General features: G+C 43.9%; 1 protein-coding gene across 5 annotated transcripts in view; it reads left to right on the top strand.

Annotated features, from left to right (window-relative positions):
* Positions 1-27,808, top strand: part of LOC115109547 (inositol 1,4,5-trisphosphate receptor type 2-like) — a 173,567-nt gene that overhangs the window by 8,640 nt on the left and 137,119 nt on the right. For all 5 annotated transcript variants that reach the window (XM_029634547.2, XM_029634546.2, XM_029634548.2 and 2 more), the window contains exons 2-7: positions 19,382-19,452; positions 21,422-21,540; positions 21,931-22,017; positions 22,777-22,935; positions 24,111-24,209; positions 27,672-27,755. In XM_029634547.2, coding sequence (XP_029490407.2) covers positions 19,382-19,452; positions 21,422-21,540; positions 21,931-22,017; positions 22,777-22,935; positions 24,111-24,209; positions 27,672-27,755 — 619 coding nt within the window. The remainder of the gene's footprint in view (positions 1-19,381; positions 19,453-21,421; positions 21,541-21,930; positions 22,018-22,776; positions 22,936-24,110; positions 24,210-27,671; positions 27,756-27,808) is intronic.

The following is a 27,808-nucleotide window of genomic DNA, read 5'->3' as shown; positions in this document are numbered from 1 at the left end:
GTTTGAGGTAATTTGTACATGTAGGTAGGGGTGACGTGACTATGCATAGATAGTGGCAGCAGTGTACAAAACAAATGGAGGGGGGAGGTCAATGTAATAGTCTGGTGGCCATTTGATTTAATTGTTCAGCAGTCTTACGGATTTGGGGTAGAAGCTATTAAGGAGCCTTTTGGTCCTAGACTTGGCGCTCTGGTACCGCTTGCCGTGCTGTAGCAGAGAAAACAGTCAGACTTTGGTGACAATTTTATGGGCTTTCCTCTGACACTGCCTATTATATACAGCTGAAGTCAGAAGTTTACATACACTTAGGTTGGAGTCATTAAAACTCATTTTTCAACCATTCCACAAATTTCTTGTTAACAAACTATAGTTTTGGAAAGTCGGTTAGGACATCTACTTTGTGCATGACACAAGTCATTTTTCCAACAATTAATTACAGACAGATTATTTAACTTATAATTCACTGTATCACAATTCTGTTGTGTCAGAAGTTTACATACACCAAGTTGACTGTGCCTTTAAACAGCTTGGAAAATACCAGAAAAGGATATGGCATTAGAAGCTTCTGGTTGGCTAATTTACATAATTTGAGTAAATTGGAAGTGTACCTGTGGATGTATTTCAAGGCCTATCTTGAAACTTAGTGCCTCTTTGCTTGACATCGTGGGAAAATCAAAAGAAATCAACCAGGACCCCAGAATTTTTTTTGTAGATCTCCACAAATCTGGTTCATCCTTGGGAACAATTTCCAAACGCCTGAAGGTACCACGTTCATCTGTACACACAATAGTATGCAAGTGTAAACACCATGGGAAGACACAGCTGTCATACTGGTCAGGATGGAGATTCGTTCTGTCTCCTAGAGATGAATGTACTTTGGTGCGAAAAGTGCAAATCAATCCCAGAACAACAGCAAAGGACCTTGTGAAGATGCTGGAGGAAACAGGTACAAAAGTATCTATATCCACAGTAAAACGAGTCATGTTTGGAGGAAAAAGGGGGAGGCTTGCAAGCCAAAGAACACCATCCCAACCGTGAAGCACAGGGGTGGCAGCATCATGTTGTGGGGGTGCTTTGCTGCAGGAGGGACTGGTGCACTTCACAAAATAGATAGCATCATAAGGGAAGAAAATATGTGGATATATTGAAGCAGCATCTCAAGACATCAGTCAGGACGTTAAAGCTTGGTCGCAAATGGGTCTTCCAAATGGACAATGACCCCAAGCATTCTTCCAAAGTTGTAGCAAAATGGCTTAAGGACAACAAAGTCAAGGTATTGGAGTGGCCATCACAAAGCCCAGACCTCAACCCTATAGAAGATATGTTGGCAGAACTGAAAAAGTGTGTGCGAGCAAGGAGGCCTACAAACCTGAGTTACACCAGCTCTGTCAGGAGGAACGGGACAACATTCACCCATCTTATTGTGGGAAGCTTGTGGAAGGCTACCCAAAACGTTTGAACCAATTTAACCAATTTAAAGGCAATGCTACCAAACACTCAATTACTATATGTAAACTTCTGACCCACTGGGAATGTGATGAAAGAAATAAAGGCTGATATAAATCATTCGACTATTATTCTGACATTTCACATTCTTAGAATCACAACTTTATTTTATCTGACCGAAGACAAGGAATTTTTACTAGGATTAAATGTCAGGGATTGTGTAAAACAGTTTAAATGTATTTGGCTAAGGTGTATGTAAACTGTAGGTCCTGGATTGAGGAAGCTTGGCCCCAGTGATGTGCTGGGCCGTACGCACTACCCTCTGTAGCGCCCTATTGTCAGATGCCGAGCAGTTGCCTTACCAGACGGTGATGCAACTGGTCAGGATGCTTTCGATGGTGCAGCTGTAGAACTTTTTGAGGATCTGGGGACACATGCCAAATCTTTTCAGTCTCCTGAGGGGGAGAAGGTGTCGTCGTGCCCTCTTCACAACTGTCTTGGGGTGTTTGGAATAGAGGTCGACCGATTTCTGATTTTTCAACGCCGATACCGATTATTGGAGGACCAAAAAAGCCGATACCGATTTTCTTAAAATGATTTTATATATATATATATATATATATTTGTAATAATGACAATTACAACAATACTGAATGAACACTTATTTTAACTTAATATAATACATCAATAAAATTAATTTAGCCTCAAGTAAATAATGAAACATGTTCAATTTGGTTTAAATAATGCAAAAACAAAGTGTTGGAGAAAAAAGTAAAAGTGCAACGTGCTATGTAAGAAAGCTAACGTTTCAGTTCCTTGCTCAGAACATGAGAACATATGAAAGCTGGTGGTTCCTTTTAACATGAGTCTTCAATATTCCCAGGTAAGAAGTTTTAGGTTGTAGTTATTATAGGAATTATAGGACTATTTCCCTCTATACCATTTGTATTTCATTAACCTTTGACTATTGGATCTTATAGACACTTTAGTGTTGCCAGTGTAACAGTATAGCTTCCGTCCCTCTCCTCGCTCCTCCCTGGGCTCGAACCAGCAACACAACGACAACAGCCACCATCGAAGCAGCGTTAGCCATGCAGAGCAAGGGAAACAACCACTGCAAGGCTCATAGCGAGTGACATTTGAAACGCTATTAGCGCGCGCTAACTAGCTAGCCATTTCACTTCGGTTACACCAGCCTCATCTCGGGAGTTGATAGGCTTGAAATCATAAACAGCGCAATGCTTGACGCACAACGAAGAGCTGCTGGAAAAATGCAGAAAAGTGCTTTTTTTATGAATTGCTAACGCGCCTGCTTCTGCCTATCACCGCTCAGTCAGATACTTAGATACTTGTATGCTTGTATGCTCAGTCAGATTATATGCAACGCAGGACACGCTAGATAATATCTAGTAATATCATCAACCATGTGTAGTTAACTAGTGATTGATTGTTTTTTATAAGATACGTTTAATGCTAGCTAGCAACTTACCTTGGCTTACTGCATTCGAGTAACAGGCAGTCTCCTTGTGGAGTGCATGAGAGAGAGGCAGGTCGTTATTGCGTTGGACAAGTTAACTGTAAGGTAGCAAGATTGGATCCCCCGAGCTGACAAGGTGAAAATCTGTCGTTCTGCCCCTGAACAAGGCAGTTAACCCACCGTTCCTAGGCAGTCATTGAAAATAAGAATGTGTTCTTAACTGACGTGCCTAGTTAAATAAAGGTATTATTATTAATATATATTTTTTAAACAAACAAAAAAAATCGGCGCCCAAAAATACCGATTTCCGATTGTTATGAAAACTTGAAATCGGCCCTAATTAATCAGCCATTCCTATTAATCGGTCGACCTCTAGTTTGAACCATGATAGCTTGTTGGTGATGTGGACACCAAGGAACTAGAAACTATCAACTCTCTCCACTACAGCCCCGTTGATGTTAATGAGGCCTGTTCGGCACGCCTTTTCCTGTAGTCCACAATCAGCTCCTTTGTCTTGTTCACAATGAGGGAGAGGTTGTTGGCCTAGCACCACACTGCACGTTCTCTGACGGAGGAGTGGCTTCAGAACAAGTCCTTGAGTGGTCCAGACAGATGATTCCATATGTGTTATTTCATAGTTTTGATGTCTTCACTATTATTATACAATGTAGAAAATAGTAAAAATATAGAAAAAACCTTGAATGAGTAGGTGTTTCCAAATTTTTGACTGGTACTGTATATGTATGTGATGGGTTTAAATTATAAACATTTAAGACATTTAACATTTAAGTCATTTAGCAGACGCTCTTATCCAGAGCGACTTACAAATTGGTGCATTCACCTTATGACCTCCAGTGGAACAGTAGTGCATCTAAATCTTTTCAGGGGGAGGGGGGGTGAGAGGGATTACTTTATCCTATCCTAGGTATTCCTTAAAGAGGTGGGGTTTCAGGTGTCTCCGGAAGGTGGTGATTGACTCCGCTGTCCTGGCGTCGTGAGGGAGTTTGTTCCACCATTGGGGGGCCAGAGCAGCGAACAGTTTTGACTGGGCTGAGCGGGAACTGTACTTCCTCAGTGGTAGGGAGGCGAGCAGGCCAGAGGTGGATGAACGCAGTGCCCTTGTTTGGGTGTAGGGCCTGATCAGAGCCTGGAGGTACTGAGGTGCCGTTCCCCTCACAGCTCCGTAGGCAAGCACCATGGTCTTGTAGCGGATGCGAGCTTCAACTGGAAGCCAGTGGAGGGAGCGGAGGAGCGGGGTGACGTGAGAGAACTTGGGAAGGTTGAACACCAGACGGGCTGCGGCGTTCTGGATGAGTTGTAGGGGTTTAATGGCACAGGCAGGGAGCCCAGCCAACAGCGAGTTGCAGTAATCCAGACGGGAGATGACAAGTGCCTGGATTAGGACCTGCGCCGCTTCCTGTGTGAGGCAGGGTCGTACTCTGCGGATGTTGTAGAGCATGAACCTACAGGAACGGGCCACCGCCTTGATGTTAGTTGAGAACGACAGGGTGTTGGTCAGGATCACGCCAAGGTTCTTAGCGCTCTGGGAGGAGGACACAATGGAGTTGTCAACCGTGATGGCGAGATCATGGAACGGGCAGTCCTTCCCGGGAGGAAGAGCAGTTCCGTCTTGCCGAGGTTCAGCTTGAGGTGGTGATCCGTCATCCACACGGATATGTCTGCCAGACATGCAGAGATGCGATTCGCCACCTGGTCATCAGAAGGGGGAAAGGAGAAGATTAATTGTGTGTCGTCTGCATAGCAATGATAGGAGAGACCATGTGAGGTTATGACAGAGCCAAGTGACTTGGTGTATAGCGAGAATAGGAGAGGGCCTAGAACAGAGCCCTGGGGGACACCAGTGGTGAGAGCACGTGGTGTGGAGACGGATTCTCGCCACGCCACCTGGTAGGAGCGACCTGTCAGGTAGGACGCAATCAAGCGTGGGCCGCGCCGAGAGATGCCCAACTCGGAGAGGGTGGAGAGGAGGATCTGATGGTTCACAGTATCGAAGGCAGCCGATAGGTCTAGAAGGATGAGAGCAGAGGAGAGAGAGTTAGCTTTAGCAGTGCGGAGCGCCTCCGTGATACAGAGAAGAGCAGTCTCAGTTGAATGACTAGTCTTGAAACCTGACTGATTTGGATCAAGAAGGTCATTCTGAGAGAGATAGCGGGAGAGCTGGCCAAGGACGGCACGTTCAAGAGTTTTGGAGAGAAAAGAAAGAAGGGATACTGGTCTGTAGTTGTTGACATCGGAGGGATCGAGTGTAGGTTTTTTTCAGAAGGGGTGCAACTCTCGCTCTCTTGAAGACGGAAGGGACGTAGCCAGCGGTCAGGGATGAGTTGATGAGCGAGGTGAGGTAGGGAGGAGGTCTCCGGAAATGGTCTGGAGAAGAGAGGAGGGGATAGGGTCAAGCGGGCAGGTTGTAGGGCGGCCGGCCATCACAAGACGAGATTTCATCTGGAGAGAGGGGAGAAAGAGGTCAGAGCACAGGGTAGGGCAGTGTGAGCAGAACCAGCGGTGTCGTTTGACTTAGCAAACGAGGATCGGATGTCGTCGACCTTCTTTTCAAAATGGTTGACGAAGTCATCTGCAGAGAGGAGGAGGGGGGGAGGGGAGGAGGATTCAGGAGGGAGGAGAAGGTTGCAAAGAGCTTCCTAGGGTTAGAGGCAGATGCTTGGAATTTAGAGTGGTAGAAAGTGGCTTTAGCAGCAGAGAGAGAAGAGGAAAATGTAGAGAGGAGGAGTGAAAGGATGTCAGGTCCGCAGGAGGCGAGTTTTCCTCCATTTCCGCTCGGCTGCCCGGAGCCCTGTTCTGTGAGCTCGCAATGAGTCGTCGAGCCACGGAGCGGGAGGGAGGACCGAGCCGGCCTGGAGGATAGGGGACATAGAGAGTCAAAGGATGCAGAAAGGGAGGAGAGGAGGGTTGAGGAGGCAGAATCAGGAGATAGGTTGGAGAAGGTTTGAGCAGAGGGAAGAGATGATAGGATGGAAGAGGAGAGAGTAGCGGGGGAGAGAGAGCGAAGGTTGGGACGGCGCGATACCATCCGAGTAGGGGCAGTGTGGGAAGTGTTGGATGAGAGCGAGAGGGAAAAGGATACAAGGTAGTGGTCGGAGACTTGGAGGGAGTTGCAACGAGGTTAGTGGAAGAACAGCATCTAGTAAAGATGAGGTCGAGCGTATTTCCTGCCTTGTGAGTAGGGGGGGAAGGTGAGAGGGTGAGGTCAAAGAGGAGAGGAGTGGAAAGAAGGAGGCAGAGAGGAATGAGTCAAGGTAGGCGTGGGGAGGTTAAAGTCGCCCAGAACTGTGAGAGGTGAGCCGTCCTCAGGAAAGGAGCTTATCAAGGCATCAAGCTCATTGATGAACTCTCCGAGGAACCTGGAGGGCGATAAATGATAAGGATGTTAAGCTTGAAAGGGCTGGTAACTGTGACAGCATGGAATTCAAAGGAGGCGATAGACAGATGGGTAAGGGGAGAAAGAGAGAATGACCACTTGGGAGAGATGAGGATCCCGGTGCCACCACCCCGCTGACCAGAAGCTCTCGGGGTGTGCGAGAACACGTGGGCAGACGAAGAGAGAGCAGTAGGAGTAGCAGTGTTGTCTGTGGTGATCCATGTTTCCGTCAGTGCCAAGAAGTCGAGGGACTGGAGGGAGACATAGGCGGAGATGAACTCTGCCTTGTTGGCCGCAGATCGGCAGTTCCAGAGGCTACCGGAGACCTGGAACTCCACGTGGGTCGTGCGCGCTGGGACCACCAGATTAGGGTGGCCGCGGCCACGCGGTGTGGAGCGTTTGTATGGTCTGTGCAGAGAGGAGAGAACAGGGATAGACAGACACATAGTTGACAGGCTACACAGAGGCTACGCTAATGCAAAGGAGATTGGAATGACAAGTGGACTACACGTCACGAGTGTTCAGAGAGTTAAGCTTACGTAGCAAGAATCTTATTGACTAAAATGATTAAAATGATACAGTACTGCTGAAGTAGGCTAGCTGGCAGAGGCTGCGTTGTTGACTAAGTAGGCTAGTTGGCATTGGCTGCGTTGTTGACACTACACTAATCAAGTCGTTCCGTTGAGTGTAATAGTTTCTACTGTGCTGCTATTCGGGGCTAGCTGGCTAGCTAGCAGTGTTGATTACGTTACGTTGCGTTAAAGAACGACAATAGCTGGCTAACTAACCTAGGAAGTCGCTCTAGACTACACAATTATCTTTGATACAAAGACGGCTGTGTAGCTAGCTATGTAGCTAGCTACGATCAAACAAATCAAGCCGTTGTACTGTAATGAAATGAAATGAAAAATGTGATACTACCTGTGGAGCGAGCGAAATGCGACCCAGGATTGTTGAGTGCAGAAGTTCTGTTCGGTAGACGTTGGCTAGCTGTTGGCTAGCTAGCAGAGTCTCCTATGTTAAGGACGACATAAAACTACACACTCTAAACTACACAATTATCTTGGGTACGAAGACAGCAAAGACAACTATGTAGCTAGCTAACACTACACTAATCAAGTCGTTCAGTTGAGTGTAATAGTTGTGCTGCTAATCGGTAGACGGTGGACTAGCTAACGGTGGACGTTAGCTAGCTGGCTAGCTGCAGGGCAGTGTAGACTGCGTTAGGACGACGAAATACGATAATTACGCAATTATCTATGAAACAAAGACGGCTGTGTAGCTAGCTAAGAAGAAATTGATAAGATTAGACAAATCAAACCGTTGTACTATAATGAAATGTAATGAAATGTAATACTACCTGCGGACCGAGTGCAGATGCGACCGCCCTAATTTGTTGTATTGGTTTAAAGATGGATTTAAAATGCACAAATGTTTGGTCACCCTCCCTTCACATTTCTAACTGTCAATCGTGAATAATCATTTTGTTGGTGAAAACGTCCATGCATCGTCTGCATACCAACCATTTGATCTCAGTTTCATGTGGATAACTATTTAGATCTTCTTGAGTTGTACTTTGTTTTGAAGTAGACTACAGTGCTTTGAGTTATACGTTCAGTGGACAGTTTTTAAAAAATATTATGAATATTATGAGGTACATCTAGTACCCGGTCGTACTCCCCTTTGCCACAAGAAGGGGCATGGAAACGGGTATCAAGGGACCTAACGTGTGCCAGAAAAACATTCCCCACACCCTTACATCACCTCCACCAGCTTGTACCGTTGACACCAGGTAGGATGTGGCCATGGACTCATGCAGCTTACGCCAAATCCTGACTCTGCCATCAGCATGATCCAACATGATCCGGGTTTCGTTGGACCAGGCAACGTTTTTCTATTCTTCAGTTGTCCATTTGGTGATTGCGTGCCCACTGGAGCTGCTTCTTCTTGTTTTTAGCTGATAGGAGTGGAACCCGGTGTGGCCGTCTGCTGCAATAGCCCATCCGTGATGACGACCGATGATGCTTTTCTGCACACTACTGTTTAATCCTTAGAGTCTAAGCCGAGGTTGAGGGTTCTACTAATCTAACGTGGAATTGTTTTAAGATGGTCATACTAAGGATTGTTTGATTTAGATGATTAAAATCCCTATAACAGCCACCAGTAACATTGAGTGGCTGCTGCCATACATGTAAAAAATGTGTCACTAGCCATTTTAAACAATGCCACTTAATCTAATGTTTACATACCCTACATTACTCATCGCATATGTATATACTGTACTCGATACCACCTACTGCATCTTGCCATCTTTATGTAATACATGTATCACTAGCAACTTTAAACAATGACACTTAATATAATGTTTACATACCCTACATTACTCATCTCATATGTATATACTGTACTCGATACCATCTACTGCATCTTGCCTACGCCGTTCTGTGCCATCACTCATTCATATCTTTATGTACATATTCTTTATCCCTTTACACTTGTGTGTATAAGGTAGCTGTTGTGAAATTGTTAGGTTAGATTACTCTTTGGTTATTACTGCATTGTCGGAATTAGAAGCACAATCATTTAGCTACACTCTCATTAACATCTGCTAACCATGTGTATGTGACAAATCAAATTTGATTTCAATGGCATACATTACATACATTCAATATGAGAATATATTCACGTCTGTCTGGCTACAGTGGAACAAGTGATTTCAAAGATGCAAATTAAATGTTTTTATAATGTTCAACACTTACTGCATGGGAAAGTTCTGCAGGAGAACTAAGCACCACCATCGCCTAATTTGCTGCATGCTTTCCTTTGAAAAAGAAAATCACACAATTGGATGGGTATCCCAAAAAAGCTTATGGCAGCGTTTCCCAAACCTCAGTCCTTGTGAACCGAAGGGGTGCATGTTTTGGTCTTTGCCTTAACACTACACAGCTGATTCAAATGATCAGATCTGGATGATTAGTTGATTATTTGAATCTGCTGTGTTGTGCTTGGGCAAGAAACAGAAAGTGCACCCTTGGAGTCCCGAGAACCAAGTTTGGGAAACCCTGCCTTAAGGTATAATTGGTATTATTTGATGGAACATTGAATTTGGCCTAGAGGGGTATAATAGCTTCTAGGCCAAAGTGTTACAGACGTTAAAGTGAGAAGACAGTTTTTCAGGCCACGGGACTGCCGCTGACTGGATGTTTTCTTTTTTTTTCTTGTCGAACCATTCTCGGTAAACTCTAGGCACGGTCGTGCGTGAAAAGCACAGGAGGCCAGCTGTTTCCGAGATACTGGAACAGGCATGCCTGGGACTGAATATCATACCACACTCAAAGTCGCTTAGGTCAATTTTTTTTGCCCATTCTAAAGTAAAATCAAACAGGAACTGGATGCTTGTCTGCCTGCTTTATATAGCAAGCCACGGCCATGTGACTCACTTTGTAGGAGTGAACCATTTTCGTGAACGGGGTGGTGTACCTAATAAACTGGCCACTGAGTGTATACAGTGAGTACATTTTGGAGCAGAGGGTGTTAACTGTAGCATAGCCTACTTGTGTTTAGTTTCAACCAAAGCACATACTTTGCCTAGTGGCGCTCTTGAGTTTTGGCCACGTGGCAGAAAAATGTGACCATTCGCACAATCATCCTGAAATCTCATCAGAAATTAGGTGGTGTTTTTTGCCTTCCCTAGCAATTTCCCCTCCCCTGTTAGCTAGTGATAGCTACTGTTGATGATGCATAAGCTAGGCCTATTTGCAACATCACCATCTCCTGGCCACATTTACCCGCCAGATTCAGTAGCATGAACATCTGAACATAATTCATGTTTTTTTTTATTTTAGGTAATTTTAGAGTAAAATATAATAGTTTCAGTATAGTTCGTTTTTCAAACTTGTTTTTCCATTTTCATTTTTTCCCATTTTAGTATACCGTAATACCCTTGATGTCTTGTCTGTCTCGCAAATTTACCAAAGTAGCCTAAAGTTCGCCTCTTCTCTGGTTTTATTTAAATTACACAACTTCCCCAGGCCTTTTACAGCCTTTGATTTGATTGTTTAGTTAGGCTATAACACAGCAAAGAATAGGTTTAGCGATAACTGCACTGTGATTTACATTTTATGGGGGGGACAGTTTACATTTTTAAAATATTTTTTTTAACAAGACTGCTGTTTAAATCGGGCTGAGCTTAAATATATGAATGTGTTCAAATCTGGAGTCAAAGGAGGAGCGATACAAAAGTTACTGAGTGTGCTAGAAGTATCGTGCGGAAAATGAAAACACCCAAGACTAAGCTATTTGTAAATATTTTTCAATTGTAGGGCAAGGGCATGGAACTGCATTAGATAGTTTCGTTGGAGGGCACGATAGTGCCTCTTCCCCCTCAGGAGGCTGAAAAGATTTGTCATGGGCCCTCAGATCCTCAAAGTTCTAAAGCCGCACCATTGAGAGCATCTTGACTGGCTGCATCACCGCTTGGTATGGCAACTGCAAGGCACCCAACAGCAAGGTTGGCATTTTCCAAGATGGCATAGCAGTTCGGACGTCTTTTGTCCTCGTCTTGTCGTGTCGTGTATATATATATATATTTACAACTTTTTTTTCACATACATTTTATTTTTATTTTCCATCAACTCATCTTCAATACACTCTCCTGCAACCTGCCTCACCAATTGATATGTATAAATACGTATTATTTACCTCAAATCTGCAATCAAATCTGCAATCCTCCAAGAAGCTAGCCAGAAACTCCAAGAAGCTAGCCAGAAGCTAATCAGAAGCTAGTTAGCTTCTTTACTGGCAACTCGTTCGTATTCAGCTAACCACGGTTTGTGGTCATTAGCTATCCTTTAACTCGAAAATCTATCGCCAGTTTTGTACAAACGGAACATACCGGACCGATTTTTTCTCTCCGTGTCCCTGGATTTCAACTGCTCTCTGGACATTCACTCCCGGATCTCACAGCTAGCTGGCTGCTATCCGTGTGTCTATCTGCTTTCGTCGATTCGGGCAAACATCAATTACTCCGGAGCTAGCGAGCTCCGTCAACCACTCCTGAGCTCCGTCAATCACTCCTGGGCTGCAGTCACCTATCCGGACCCGTTTTACTGCCTACACGGAGCCCCTCCGGGCCTTCACAACTGGACTGCCGGCGTTATCTACCCGAAGGAGATCCGGCTGGCTCCTCCGTCGCGACGTTACCTGAATGCCCATCTGCGGCCTGCTAACCGTTAGCTGTCTTACCGGATGCTCTCAGAATAGACAATCGGACAATTTATTTATTTTTATTATTAACATGTTTCTTCTTGGGCCTCTATAACTATATCTATTGTTTTTATTTTTTTGTTGTTGTGTGATTTGGACTAATCCCCTCTACAACACGGAACTCCACTAATCTACTGACGGAACGCAAGAGGTGGCTAACAACAGACCTCCATCCTATGCTAGCTTGCTACCGATGTCCTGGCTAGCTGTCTAAATCGCCGTGACCCCCAAACCAACCTCTCCACTCCTGGACCCTTTTGATCACTTTCGACTAAGGATGCCTCTCCTTAATGTCAATATGTCTTGTCCATTGCTGTTCTGGTTAGTGTTTATTGGCTTATTTCACTGTAGAGCCTCTAGTCCTGCTCACTATACCTTATCCAACTTATTAGTTCCACCACCCACACATGCAATGACATCTCCTGGTTTCAATGATGTTTCTAGAGACAATATCTCTCTCTTCATCACTCAATACCTAGGTTTACCTCCACTGTACTCACATCCTACCATACCTTTGTCTGTACATTATACCTTGATGCTATTTTATCCCCCCAGAAACCTCCTTTTACTCTCTGTTCCAGACGTTCTAGACGACCAATTCTTATTGCTTTTAGCCGTACCCTTATTCTTCTCCTCCTATGTTCCTCTGGCGATGTAGAGGTGAATCCAGGCCCTGCAGTGCCTAGCTCCACTCCTATTCCCCAGGCGCTCTCTTTTGATGACTTCTGTAACCGTAATAGCCTTGGTTTCATGCATGTTAACATTAGAAGCCTCCTCCTAAGTTTGTTCTTTTCACTGCTTTAGCACACTCTGCCAACCCGGATGTTCTAGCTGTGTCTGAATCCTGGCTTAGGAAGACCACCAAAAATTCAGAAATTTTAATTCCAAACTACAACATTTTCAGACAAGATAGAACTGCTAAAGGGGCGGTGTTGCAATCTACTGCAAAGATAGCCTGCAGAGTTCTGTCCTACTATCCAGGTCTGTACCCAAACAATTTGAACTTCTACTTTTAAAATCCACCTCTCTAAAAACAAGTCTCTCACCGTTGCCGCCTGCTATAGACCACCCTCTGCTCCCAGCTGTGCTCTGGACACCATATGTGAACTGATTGCCCCCATCTATCTTCAGAGCTCGTGCTGCTAGGCGACCTAAACTGGAACATGCTTAACACCCCAGCCATCCTACAATCTAAACTTGATGCCCTCAATCTCACACAAATTATCAATGAACCTACCAGGTACCCCCCAAAGCCTTAAACACGGGCACCCTCATAGATATCATCTAACCAACTTCCCCTCTAAATACACCTCTGCTGTCTTCAACCAAGATCTCAGCGATCACTGCCTCATTGCCTGCATCCGTAATGGGTCAGCGGTCAAGCGACCTCCACTCATCACTGTAAACGCTCCCTGAAACACTTCAGCGAGCAGGCCTTTCTAATCGACCTGGCCGGGGTGTCCTGGAAGGATATTGATCTCATCCCGTCAGTAGAGGATGCCTGGATATTTTTAAAAATGCCTTCCTAACAATGTTAAATAAACATGCCCCATTCAAGAAAATTAGAACCAGGAACAGATATAGCCCTTGGTTCTCCCCAGACCTGACTGCCCTTAACCAACACAAAAACATCCTATGGCGTTCTGCATTAGCATCGAACAGCCCCGTGATATGCAGCTGTTCAGGAAGCTAGAAACCGTTATACACAGGCAGTTAGAAAAGCCAAGGCTAGCTTTTTCAAGCAGAAATTTGCTTCCTGCAACACTAACTCTAAAAAGTTCTGGGACACTGTAAAGTCCATGGAGAATAAGAACACCTCCTCCCAGCTGCCCACTGCACTGAAGATAGGAAACACTGTCACCACTGATAAATCCACCATAATTGAGAATTTCAATAAGCATTTTTTTCTACGGCTGGCCATGCTTTCCACCTGGCAACTCCTACCCCGGTCAACAGCACTGCACCCCCAACAGCAACTCGCCCAAGCCTTCCCCATTTCTCCTTCTCCCAAATCCATTCAGCTGAAGTTCTGAAAGAGCTGAAAAATCTGGACCCCTACAAATCAGCCGGGCTAGACAATCTGGACCCTTTCTTTCTAAAATTATCTGCCGAAATTGTTTGCCACCCTATTACTAGCCTGTTCAACCTCTCTTTCGTGTCATCTGAGATTCCCAAAGATTGGAAAGCAGCTGCGGTCATCCCCCTCTTCAAAGGGGGGACACTCTTGACCCAAACTGCTACAGACCTATATCTATCCTACCATGCCTTTCTAAGGTCTTGAAAGCCAAGTCAACAAACAGATTACCGACCATTTCGAATCTCACCATACCTTCTCTGCTATGCAATCTGGTTTCAGAGCTGGTCATGGGTGCACCTCAGCCACGCTCAAGGTCCTAAACGATATCTTAACCGCCATCGATAAGAAACATTACTGTGCAGCCGTATTCATTGATCTGGCCAAGGCTTTCGACTCTGTCAACCACCACATCCTTATCGGCAGACTCGACAGCCTTGGTTTCTCAAATGATTGCCTCGCCTGGTTCACCAACTACTTCTCTGATAGAGTTCAGTGTGTCAAATCGGAGGGTCTGCTGTCCGGACCTCTGGCAGTCTCTATGGGGGTGCCACAGGGTTCAATTCTTGGACCGACTCTCTTCTCTGTATACATCAATGAGGTCGCTCTTGCTGCTGGTGAGTCTCTGATCCACCTCTACGCAGACGACACCATTCTGTATACTTCCGGCCCTTCTTTGGACACTGTGTTAACAACCCTCCAGGCAAGCTTCAATGCCATACAACTCTCCTTCCGTGGCCTCCAATTGCTCTTAAATACAAGTAAAACTAAATGCATGCTCTTCAACCGATCGCTACCTGCACCTACCCGCCTGTCCAACATCACTACTCTGGACGGCTCTGACTTAGAATACGTGGACAACTACAAATACTTAGGTGTCTGGTTAGACTGTAAACTCTCCTTCCAGACCCATATCAAACATCTCCAATCCAAAGTTAAATCTAGAATTGGCTTCCCTATTTCGCAACAAAAAGCATCCTTCACTCATGCTGCCAAACATACCCTTGTAAAATTGACCATCCTACCAATCCTCGACTTTGGATGTCATTTACAAAATAGCCTCCAATACCCTACTCAACAAATTGGATGCAGTCTATCACAGTGCTATCCGTTTTGTCACCAAAGCCCCATATACTACCCACCATTGCGACCTGTACGCTCTCGTTGGCTGGCCCTCGCTTCATACTCGTCGCCAAACCCACTGGCTCCATGTCATCTACAAGACCCTGCTAGGTAAAGTCCCCCCTTATCTCAGCTCGCTGGTCACCATAGCATCTCCACCTGTAGCACACGCCCAGCAGGTATATCTCTCTAGTCACCCCCAAAACCAATTCTTTCTTTGGCCGCCTCTCCTTCCAGTTCTCTGCTGCCAATGACTGGAACGAACTACAAAAATCTCTTAAATTGGAAACACTTATCTCCCTCACTAGCTTTAAGCACAACTGTCAGAGCATCTTACAGATTACTGCACCTGTACATAGCCCACCTATAATTTAGCCCAAACAACTACCTCTTTCCCAACTGTATTTAATTTATTTATTTATTTTGCTCCTTTGCACCCCATTATTTTTATTTCTACTTTGCACATTCTTCCATTGCAATACTACCATTCCAGTGTTTTACTTGCTATATTGTATTTACTTTGCCACCATGGCCTTTTTTGCCTTTACCTCCCTTCTCACCTAATTTGCTCACATTGTATATAGACTTGTTTTTTTTTTTTTTTTTTTTTTTACTGTATTATTGACTGTATGTTTGTTTTACTCCATGTGTAACTCTGTGTCGTTGTATGTGTCGAACTGCTTTGCTTTATCTTGGCCAGGTCGCAATTGTAAATGAGAACTTGTTCTCAACTTGCTTACCTGGTTAAATAAAGGTGAAATAAAAAATAAAAATAAAATAAATAAAGGTGGTACAGAGAGTGGTGAGCACGGGCGGTACATAACTGGGGCCGAGCTCCCTGCAATCCAGGACCTCTATACCAGGCTTTATCAGAGGAAGGCCCCCAAAATGGTGAGACTCCAGCCACCCTACCGCATGGCAAGTGGTATCAGTGCACCAAGTCTGGAACCAACAGGACCCTGAACAGCTTCTATGACGCATGCCATGACTGCTAAACAAGACTACTAAATAGCTAATCGAATGGCTACCTGGACTACCTGCATTGACCCTTCTTTGCACTAACTCTCCTGCACTGACTCTATGCGCACACACTGGAGTCTATCCATACATAATTACACTGACACTCCAACACACGCACACACATGCATACTGACGCCACATACACACACACACACACACACACACCTTCACCACATACGCTGCTGTTACTGTCTAATCTATCCTGTTGCCTAGTCACTTTATCCCTACCTATACTGTATGTAAATAGCTAGTTCATTTACCTCGTAAACACGCACATCGACTTGGTACTGGTACTCTCTGTATATAGCCATGTTATTTTTTATTTTTAACTCTGAATTGTTGAAAAAGGACCCTTAAGTAAGCTTTTCACTGGTAGTCTACACCTGTTTACGATTCATGTGAGAAATGTGATTTGAGAAATCTGCTAGTGATTTCTGTAGCAGTGCAGACTACCAGAGATGATTGATTGACACACACACCAAGGATGAAACTTGGACCACGATGAGAAGCTTGAGTCAACACAGTATGAGGATGCCTCACACTGGGCTTCCTTTCACATACTGGGCTTCCTTTTCACAACTTATCTTCAAGTTGCCAGATGGTTCTGTTTTTGTTAAAGGCTGGCATAAGATTAGCCTGGTCCCAGATCTCTTTGTGCTGTCATGCCAACTACAGTGCCTTCAGAAAGCATTCATACTCGACTTATTCCACATTTTGTTGCGTTACAGCCTGAATTCAAAACAGGTAAAATATACTGTATCATTTTTTGGTCACCCATCTACACATAATTCCCCATAATATCAAAGTGAAAACATGTTTTAAAAAATGTAAAATATATAATTTACATAGGTATTCACACTCAAGTCAATACATGTTACAATCACCTTTGACAGCGATTTACAGATATGAGACTCTCTGGGTAAGTCTTTAAGAGCTTTGCACACCTGGATTGTGATATTTGCATTATTCTTTAAAACAAAAAAACAAAAACTAAAAATATATATATATATAGCTCTGTCAAGTTGGTTGTTGATCATTGCTAGACAGCCATTTTCAAGTCTTGTCATATATGCTCAAGCTGATTTGAAGTAAAAACCCACTAGGCCACTCAGGTCCATTCAATGTCGTCTTGGTAGGCAACTCCTGTCTTTATTTTGCCTTGTGTTTTAGGTTATTGTCTTGCTGAAAGGTGGATTAATCTCGGTCTGTTGGAAAGCAGACTGAACCAGATTTTTAGCTCTACTCTGTTTATTTTTAACTATATAAAAAAAATGCCTATTCCTTGCCAAAGACAAGCATACCCATAACATGATGCAGCCACGACCATGCTTGAAAATATGAAGTGGTACTGTGACGTTGTGTTGGATTTGCCCCAAATGCTATTTGCCACATTTTTTGCAATTTTAACTACAATGTTGATCCATCCTCTGTTTTCTCCTATCATAGCCATTAAACTCTGTAATTGTTTTAAAGTACCATTGCTATCATGGTGAAATCCCTGAGAGGTTTCCTTTCTCTCCAGCAACTGAGTTAGGAAGGACACCTGTAACTTTGTAGTGACTGGATGCCTTGTATCACTGTCCAAAGTGTGATTAATTACTTCACCATGCTCAAAGGGATATTCAATCTCTGCTTTAAAAAATATATGTTTTGACCCATCTACCAACGTGTCCTTTGCAAGGCATTGGAAAACCTCCCCTGTATTTTGTGGTTGACTCTGTTTGAAATTCACTGCTCGACTGAGGGATCTGTATGTGTGGGGTACAGAGATTAGGTAGTCATTCAAAAATCATGTTTAAACTATTACAGCCATTAGTCAATGCAACTTATTATGTGACTTGTTAAGCACATTTCTACTCCTGAACTTATTTAGGCTTGCCAGAACAAAGTGGTTGGATACTTATTGACTCGAGACATTTTAGCATTTAATTTATAAACATTTCTGAAAACAATTCCAAATTGACATGATGGGGTATTGTGTAGAGACCAGTCAAACAATCTCAATTTAATCTATTATGAATTCAGTCTGTAAAACAACAAAATGTGGAAAAGGTCAAGGCGTGTGTATACTTTCTAAATCCACTGTATATGGTCAATTGGGCATTACAATGACCACCGGAGGAGTTGGCAAGAGAGTACAAACAGATCTGTGACGAGGCTAGCATAAGATGTGTCACGTTGTGTTATTCTAAAGTCTTTCACAGGATGTAGCCAGGTCCTATTTTAAAACCATTTATTTAACTAGGAAAGTCAGTTAAGAACATTCTTTTTCACAATAACGGCCTACCCCGGACAAACCCTACCCTAACCCGGACAACACTGGGCCAATTGTGCGCCGCCCTATAAAAGCTAGAAGTGAGGAACAGCGGCACATTCTCTGCCAACAGAATCATGTTTGGTTGATCTTGTGGTTTCATAACCTGTGGGAATTTAGTTAACACGGACACATAGTTGTGTTAAGTGTGGATGGAGAGTGTGTCAGTCAAATAATTTTTCTGAAGATGTTTTTTTTGTGGGCTGGTTACATAGCAAATTTAGACATTGACTACAAAAGCCAGGCATGCGGTGCGGAAACAAGGCGGTTAGATGTTAACCCATCAACATCTAGGCCTTATCAGTCACACACAGAAGCCATGCGCTTTTCCTGTGGCCGCACCAGCCTGTGCCCCACCACAGCATTTACACAATCGACAGTTTCCTTTTCAACTAGACCAGGGCATGTATTAACTAAGCATCTTAGAGTATTAGTGCTGATCTATGATCAGTTGTTGTATTTTAGATCTGAATTAATATGATTACATAGATAGGGGTCAACCTGATACTCGATCAGCACACATGCTCTCGCGCTTTTTGTATACTGGCCCAGTTATCATTGTAGAACACAGTAACTATCTGTTATAGTTAGTTACACAATAATGAAACCTGGCAATGCTCTGAATTCAACATGACATCCAATAAAGAGCATCACATGCGATGCGTGCCGATTTCTTCCTTACATGCTACAGGTAACTGACAAAATAAAGGAAACCCCAACATAGTGTCCTAATCTAATTTAGAACAGATTCCCATTCAAGTCAACATTCTCTGATGTCTGGACCTCCAACCATCTTTGTGGTACCATTTGAAAGTTGACATTTCTATTTTATTCCAATGTTAGTATATTTATCAGCCAAAACATAACACACAAATAATAAAAAATGTCTCAACCGAGGGCGGGCACAACACAAAACCTCAGACGTAAAATAGGGTCTAAGCCTTGCAGGTTTTCCCAAACTCTCCTGCCCCCCTGGGTGCATGTTTTTAGTTTTTTGCCCTAGCACCACGTAGCTGCTTTTCAAATAATCAAAGCTTGATGATGAGTTGGTTATTTGAATCAGCTAATGCTAGGGCAAAAACCAAAACGTTACACCTGGGGGGGGAGGCCCCAGGACCGAGTTTGGGAAAACCTGGTCGAAGCTACAACATGCGAATATGAAAAGAATTTAAACATTTTTAGGTAATTGACATAAATGTTAAATTACATTTCTATAAAAAAAAACTCAAATGGTGTGTGTGATGTAGGATGTTTTTGTGTTCTTCCCAGGCTTGTTGATGACAGGTGTGTGGTGCAGCCGGACGCAGGAGACCTGGCCATTCCGCCCAAAAAGTTCAGAGGTGAGTGGGAGGAGTCAATGACTAGCTGGCCAACCGCAGAGGACTGCGTTGTAACTCATATAGTTGTTGTTGAATTAACTCACCGCTTTTCTGCCAAGTTAGCAGTGATGGGCAGTTTAGTAGTGGAGCCTGCCGAAGTTACTGCAGTCCACACACACACAGACATCCTCCCAAGGCCTAGCAGGCCACTATAGCCCCATGTTGTTTTAACAGTGTGGTTTATAGGATGAGGTTTAAGTGTTTAACTGACTTTACAGAATCCCATTGAGTAAACAGCCACAAACCACACACATGCTATATACCCCACCCAGTCACACACTCAAGTCAGTTAGTGACACACTGCCATGCAAATTATACTGAAACAATATATAAGTGCAACATGTAAAGTGTTGGTCCCATGTTTTATGAGCTGAAATAAAAGATCCCAGAAATGTTCCATACGCACAAAGCTTATTTCTCAGAAATGTTTACATCCCTGTTAGTGAGCATTTATCTTTTGCCAAGATAATCCATCCATCTGACAGGTGTGGCATATCAAGAAGCTGATTAAACAGCATGATAATTTCACAGGTGCACCTTGTGATGGGGACAATAAAAGGCCACTCCAAAATGTATAGGATCTTCTGAGAACAGCCACCCGGACAGCTGATGAAACTGGGTTTGCACAACCGAAGAAGTTCTGCACAAACTGTCAGAAACCGTCACAGGGAAGCTCATCTGCGTGCTCGCCGTCCTCACCAGGGTCTTGACCTGACTGCAGTTCGGTGTCGTTAACTGACTTTGACTTTGATGGCCACTGGCACGCTGGAGAAGTGTTCTTTTCACAGATGAACCCCAGTTTCAGCTGTACCGGGCAGAGAGGTTGTGTGGGAGAGAGGTTTGGTGATGTCAACGTTGTGAATAGAGTGCCCCACAGTGGCGGTGTGGTTATGGTATGGGCTGGCATAAGCTATGGACAAAAAACACAATTTAATTTTATCAATGGCAGTTTGAATGAACTGAGATACCGTGAAGAGATCCTGAGGGACATTATCATGCCATTCATCCGCATCCGCAGCCATCACATCATGTTTCAGTATGATAATGCACGGCCACATGTTGCAAGGATCTGTACACAATTCCTGGAACCTGAAAATGCCCAAGTTCGTCCATGGCCTGAATACTCACCAGACATGTCACCCATTGAGCATGTTTGGGATGCTGTGTATAGGCTTGTACGACAGCATGTTCCAGTTTCCGCCAATTTCCAGCAACTTTGTACAGCCAATGAAAAGGAGTGGGACAACATTCCACAGGCCACAATAAACGGCCTGATCATCTCTATGCAAACGAGATGTTGCACGTTGAATGAGGCAAATGGTGCCCACACCAGAAACTGACTGGTTTTCTGATCCACGCCCCTACCTTTACATTTTAAAAATCTGTGACCAACAGATGCATATCTATATCCCCAGTCATGTGAAATCTATAGATTATACATTTTTTAACCTTTTATTTAACTAAATTCTTTGTTTTCAATGATGGCCTAGGAACAGTGGGTTAACTGCCTTGTTCAGGGGCATAACGACAGATCTTTACCTTGTCAGCTCAGGGATTTGATCTTGCAACCTTTCGGTTACTAGTTCAATGCTCTAACCACTAGGCTACCTGCCGCCCCAACATATAATTCATAAACGCTTAAAATGCAATATGAATCTTTTTTTTCTTTTTTTAAATATTTTTTTTAAGCCATGATGAGGGCCTAATAAATGTATTTCCTTACTGGAACTCATTAAAATCTTTGAAATTGTTTTGTGTTGCGTTTATATTCATATTCAGTGTACATTATATGTAGTATGTTTGTCTGTGTGGTGCATGTATATGTATTCCTCACTCACCTCCCTTTCTGTTTCTTTGTGTCTTTATTCCTCTTTTTCTCCTAATTTCTTTCCCACTATTCATCTCTCTTTCTCTCTCTCTCTCTCTCCAGACTGCCTGTTCAAGGTATGTCCGATGAACAGGTACTCGGCTCAGAAGCAGTTCTGGAAGGCCAAACAGGGCAAACAAGGCAACAACTACACAGAAGCAGACCTATTCAAGAAGTTACAGGTATGACCTTTCTCCAAGCCCTAGTGTAATTCATTCACGGTCCTGGGCACGACACCCACAGGGTGTACAGGATTTAGATCCATCCCAGTACGAACACAACTGATTCACCTAATCAAGGGCTTGATCATTACTGCCGTTGATTCGTCTAATCAAGTATGTTAGTAGTGGGCTAGAACAAGTCTGCACACCCTGTGGTTCCCCAGGACCTGGATGGACAAGCACTGCTTTAAGGGAATCAGAATCAGTTTGAGCAAGGCGAGGCACAGATTCGCTGATGGTGATCACATAAGAATTAGTCATTTGGGATGCAACATGATTTGTAGATCGGTGATTCTGCACAATCTGGCTACAATGTAGTTAGCATCAAGCATGTTTTTCTTAATTTCCCAGCATGCAGCAGAACTGGAACAGAAGCAAAACGACACCGAGAATAAGAAGCTGCTTGGAGAGGTGGTCAAGTACAGTAACGTCATCCAGGTAACGGCCAACTACAGCCAACTCCCCTTTCTTATCAGAGACGATATCTCGGTTTGCTTTGTGCCCGTAACCTTGTGTATGTTTTCACTTTGTTACCAAGGCTGCCTTTCTGTCTGTAGTCTGGCTTCTAGTGCCTCACATTGCCAATGAGGTGCTTTAACAGACAACATTTTGTATGGCACATAGTAAATTGAACTTCTATCATTTTCAATTTTCAGTCAACTGCGGGTTTGTTCCATGTGGTTTCAAGAGGTTCGTGGCCTCCAACTTGGCTTAAAACTGTTGTGTTAAAGCATTTCAAAGGAATTGGTTTGGTCAGGTCCAGTCTCTTGCCACATGATTTGGCTGTTAAAAGATTAGCCTTTTTCATTTAGTGCTCTGTGTGCATTTTTAAAGCTAAAGCCAATTTGAATGATCTATTCAGAAAACATAATATTTTATGTGATAAATAGGATTTGGGTAATGTTCTGATCCCTAATGCCAAGCAGAAACTGAATTGAAAGGATTTTGTGGTCAATTCCAAATAAAGTATTGACAAATTCTGAGCTCATAACAAATTGAAATGATAAATTAGCCCTTAATCTCACTTTAATAAAGAGTACCAATTTCATACGGTAACTGTTTCCTAGCAATACATGTGATTTGGTAAAGATTAGAGTTAGGTGTTGGGGTGGGATTCGAACCAGGGACCTTGTGCATGACCTTGTGTTGTGAATGATGTGTCCTCGTGAATTGGCCCCATTATCTTTTCACCCTCAGCTTCTGCATATTAAAAGTAACAAGTACCTGACGGTGAACAAGCGTCTGCCGGCGCTGCTGGAGAAGAACGCCATGCGTGTGTCTCTGGACCCATCCGGCAATGAGGGCTCTTGGTTCTACATCCAGCCCTTCTGGAAGCTCCGCAGCGAGGGTGATAATGTAGGTACCTTTTGTGCTGATCTTGGATCAAGTTCCCCTTGTCTATACAATCGTAATAATTTGTGATCTGAAAAGCAAAACTGATCTTAGGTCTACACACTTACTCTGAGAATATTTATGAAAAGGGGTCCTGATCTGACTGTAACTACAGGCCACTGCAATCCCGAACATGTGACCAAACGTGGAACAACTCCTAGCCCTACTTATCATAGATATGTTATGGCAAACCAAACCTCATGATGAAACTCAGTATTGTTGAGATGTTTAAGTTGTGAGAATCTTTAAAAAAAAACATTTTTTTAGGGGCTGTCTTAATATATCGGGGCGGCAGTCGGCAAGTCTCGTTCTGCCCCTGAACAGGCAGTTAACCCACTGTTCCTAGGCCGTCATTGAAAATAAGAATTTGTTCTTAACTGCCTAGTTAAATAAAGGTCAAATAAAAAAAAAATATTGCAATTGTCCTGGTTTAATTAGATTGGTATTATGTCCATGTCAACGTAATGTCTTCATCCTGCTGAAATAACTGGACTGGTTGTCTCCTCTCCTTTTGCTTTTAGCATCCTATGGTGGAAGGTATTCTTCTTGTTTGAAGTGCATGGTGGAAGTTTAGGCCATGAGACTTGCTGTGAAAGCATGGTAGCACTAGCTTTGCATGAGCATTGGAAAAACTTAAGTACATGTTTGCATTTCCACGACTCTTCTACAATTCTTTTCCCCCTTAACTGTTATTGACTAACAAGATCTGCGCAGTTTAGATTACAGCAATGCTATAGATACTTAGTCTGTTTATTATGATATGTAAGTGGTTTGAATGGAGATGCTTGAGACTATATGGTGCATAAAGTACACTGCGTTCAGCGATTTCCCGCTGCCACACACATTACTATATGAATGAATGTCAATGCGCTGTGTACACCCCACAGGCTACACTTCCTTCATTTTACCATGGGTTGTGCTCATCTGCTATTGTTGTGGGGAATACTTATCTCTAGATAGATGGGTAACCCTTTGCATGGGATAGGGAGTGACTGTGGACCTTTGCTGTTTGATGTTTGTCAGGTCATCTCATTCCTCTGTCCTGTGATCTGCCTCATGTGTGTATTATGTTTTATTCTACTTTACTCTCTTTGTTATAATGTGTATGCTAGTGTCTGACCTGTGTGCTTGGTCCCTAGGTGGTGGTGGGAGACAAGGTGGTCCTGATGCCTGTGAACGCAGGACAGCCTCTCCACGCCAGCAACATTGAGCTGCTAGACAACCCCGGCTGCAAGGAGGTACGATCCATTGAACTGTTTTATTTAGAGCTGAGTGACTATGTAAAACATTTACTGGATACTATGCATGGCAAAACGGTGCGGAAGAATGGCAGCCGTGTTATCTGTCTCAGCATGCAATCTCCAACAATTCCTGTACTGTCGTGTTTTTGAAGACTCCAAAAAAGCTGCTGGTCAGCAGGTTTGCCTTTGAAGCACGTAGGATGAGCGAGTGGCATTGTTTCGAGTCCAGGCGGCAATTTGAATCTCGGCATGTTTTTGTTTAGGCGTGTCTTTGTTTTCTACCCTTATCCTAACCCTAACCGTAACTACTTGCTAGTATACCTGAACTTATGCTAACCTCAACCTTTACCCTAACCACTTGCTAAATCAACTGTATCATAACATGCGTTTGGAAAGCTGCCTGGTTATAGGTATTATTAAGAACATTAAGTCTAGTGGTAGTGCCTCAGACTCTAGTTCACACACAGGCGCTGGTAACGGGGTTACGAATGTCACCTCTGCCCCTACTCTGTCTCTCCCTCTACCTTCCGACTATCACTGTCCATAAAAAAAATACTTTCTGGTTGCAGAACTGGCAAAGTTGCAGGTATGACATACCTGCTGACCAGCAGCTACACTACAGAACAACGTGTAGTATGTGGACAGCTGCTTGTCAAACATCTCATTCCAAAATCATGGGCATTAATATGGAGTGGGTCCCCCCTTTGCTGCTATAACAGCCTCCACTCTTCTGAGAAGGCGTTCCACTAGATGCTGGAACATTTCTGGAGTGACTTGCTTCCATTCAACCACGATCATTAGTATGGTCAGGCACTGATGTTAGGCCTGGCTCTCAGCCGACGTTCCAATTCATCACAAAGGTATTCATTGGGGTTGAGGTCAGGGCTCTGTGCAGGTCAGTCAAGATCTTAACAAACCATTTCTGTATGGACCTTGCTTTGTGCACTGGGGCATTGTCATGCTGAAACAGGAAAGGGCCTTCCTCCAAACTGTTGCCACAAAGTTGGAAGCACAGAATCATCTGTGTGCTGAAGCGTTAAAATTTCCCCTCAATGGAATTAAGGGGCCTAGCCCGACCCATGAAAACAGCCCCAGACCATTTTCTCCTCCACCAAACGTTACAGTTGGCGCTATGCATTTGGGCAGGTAGCGTTCTCCTGGCATCCGCCAAACCCAGATTCGTCTGTCAGACTGCCAGATGGTGAAGCGTGATTAATCAATCCAGAACGCGTTTCCACTGAGTCCAATGATGGCGAGTCTTACAGCACTCCAGCCGACGCATGGCGTTGCTCATGGTGATGCTCATGGTGATCTTAAGCCATGGCTATGGAAACCCTTTTCATGAAACTCCCGACTAACATTTGTGCTGACTTAGCTTCCAGAAGCAGTGTGGAACTCAGTATTGAGTGTTGCAACTGAGGACAGGAGATTTTTATGCTCTATGCGCTTCAGGACTCGGTGGTCCCGTTCTGTGAGCTTGGGTGGCCTACCACTTTGCGGCTGAGCCGTTGTTGCTCCAAGACGTTTCCACTTCACAATAACAGCACTTACAGTTGACCGAAGGAGCTTTAGCAGGGCATACATTTGATGAACTGACTTGTTGGAAAGGTGACATCCTATGATGGTGCCACGTTGAAAGTCACTGACCTCTTCGGTAAGGCTATTCCACTGCCAATGTTTGTCTATGGAGATTGCATGGCTGTGTGCTCTATTTTATACACCTGTAGACAGCGGGTGTGGCTGCTATAGCGGAATCCACTAATTTGAAGGGATGTCCACATACTTTTGTATATTGGGGAGAACAAGTATTTGATACGCTGCCGATTTTGCAGGATTTCCTACTTACAAAGCATGTAGAGGTCTGTAATTTTTATCATAGGTACACTTCAACTGTGAGAGACGGAATCTAAAAATAAATCCAGAAAATCACATTGTATGATTTTTAAGTAATTACTTTGCATTTTATTGCATGACATAAGTATTTGATACATCAGAAAAGTAGAACCTAATATTTGGTACAGAAACCTTTGTTTGCAATTACAGAGATCATACGTTTCCTGTAGTTCTTGACCAGGTTTGCACACACTGCAGCAGGGATTTTGGCCCACTCCTCCATACAGACCTTCTCCAGATCCTTCAGGTTTCGGGGCTGTCGCTGGGCAATACAGACTTTCAGCTCCCTCCAAAGATTTTCTATTGGGTTCGGGTCTGGAGACTGGCTAGGCCACTCCAGGACCTTGAGATGCTTCTTACGGAGCCACTCCTTAGTTGCCCTGGCTGCGTGTTTCGGGTCGTTGTCATGCTGGAAGACCCAGCCACGACCCATCTTCAATGCTCTTACTGAGGGAAGGAGGTTGTTGGCCAAGATCTCGTGATACATAGCCCCATCCATCCTCCCCTCAATACGGTGCAGTCGCCCTGTCCCGTTTGCAGAAAATCATACCCAAAGAATGATGTTTCCACCTCCATGCTTCACGTTTGGGATGGTGTTTTTGGGGTTGTACTCATCCTTCTTCTTCCTCCAAACACGGCGAGTGGAGTTTAGACCAAAAAGCTCTATTTTTCTCTCATCAGACCACATGACCTTCTCCCATTCCTCCTCTGGATCATCCAGATGGTCATTGCCAAACTTCAGACGGGCCTGGACATGCGCTGGCTTGATCAGGGGGACCTTGCGTGCGCTGCAGGATTTTAATCCATGTCGGCGTAGTGTGTTACTAATGGTTTTCTTTGAGACTGTGGTCCCAGCTTTCTTCGGGTCATTGACCAGGTCCTGCCGTGTAGTTCTGGGCTGATCCTTCACCTTCCTCATGATCATTGACGCCCTACGAGGTGAGATCTTGCATGGAGCCCCAGACCGAGGGTGATTGACCGTCATCTTGAACATCTTCCATTTTCTAATAATTGCGCCAACAGTTGTTGCCTTCTCACCAAGCTGCTTGCCTATTGTCCTGTAGCCCATCCCAGCCTTGTGCAGGTCTACAATTTTATCCCTGATGTCCTTACAGCTGTCTGGTCTTGGCCATTGTGGAGAGTCTGTTTGATTGAGTGTGTGGACAGGTGTCTTTTATACAGGTAACGAGTTCAAACAGGTGCAGTTAATACAGGTAATAATGGGAGAAGAGGAGGGCTTCTTAAAAAAAACTAACAGGTCTGTGAGAGCCGGAATTCTTACTGGTTGGTAGGTGATCAAATACTTATGTCATGCAATAAAATGAAAATTAATTACTTAAAAATCATACAATATGATTTTCTGGATTTTAGATTCGGTCTCTCACAGTTGAAGTGTACCTATGATAAAAATTACAGACCTCTACATGCTTTGTAAGTAGGAAACACTGCCGATTTTGCAGGTTATCAAATACTTGTTCTCCCCACTGTATATTGTGTCTGAGGCTCTGCAAAGATGTGTATAGTCATGACGGTCTGTTCCTGCTCCTCTCCTTGGTTGAACTGTAGGTGAACGCTGTGAACTGCAACACCAGCTGGAAGGTCACTCTGTTCATGAAGTTCAGTGACTACAGAGAGGATGTCCTCAAAGGAGTGAGTGTACTTTATCTTACCTAAATGCTTCCCATCTATGCTTACCTTTTTTA

The sequence above is a fragment of the Oncorhynchus nerka genome, linkage group LG25 (assembly GCF_034236695.1).
Source record: "Oncorhynchus nerka isolate Pitt River linkage group LG25, Oner_Uvic_2.0, whole genome shotgun sequence".
Lineage (NCBI taxonomy): Eukaryota > Metazoa > Chordata > Actinopteri > Salmoniformes > Salmonidae > Oncorhynchus > Oncorhynchus nerka.
The sequence above is the reverse complement of the archived record's forward strand: the minus strand, read 5'-3'. Positions and strand labels throughout refer to the sequence as shown.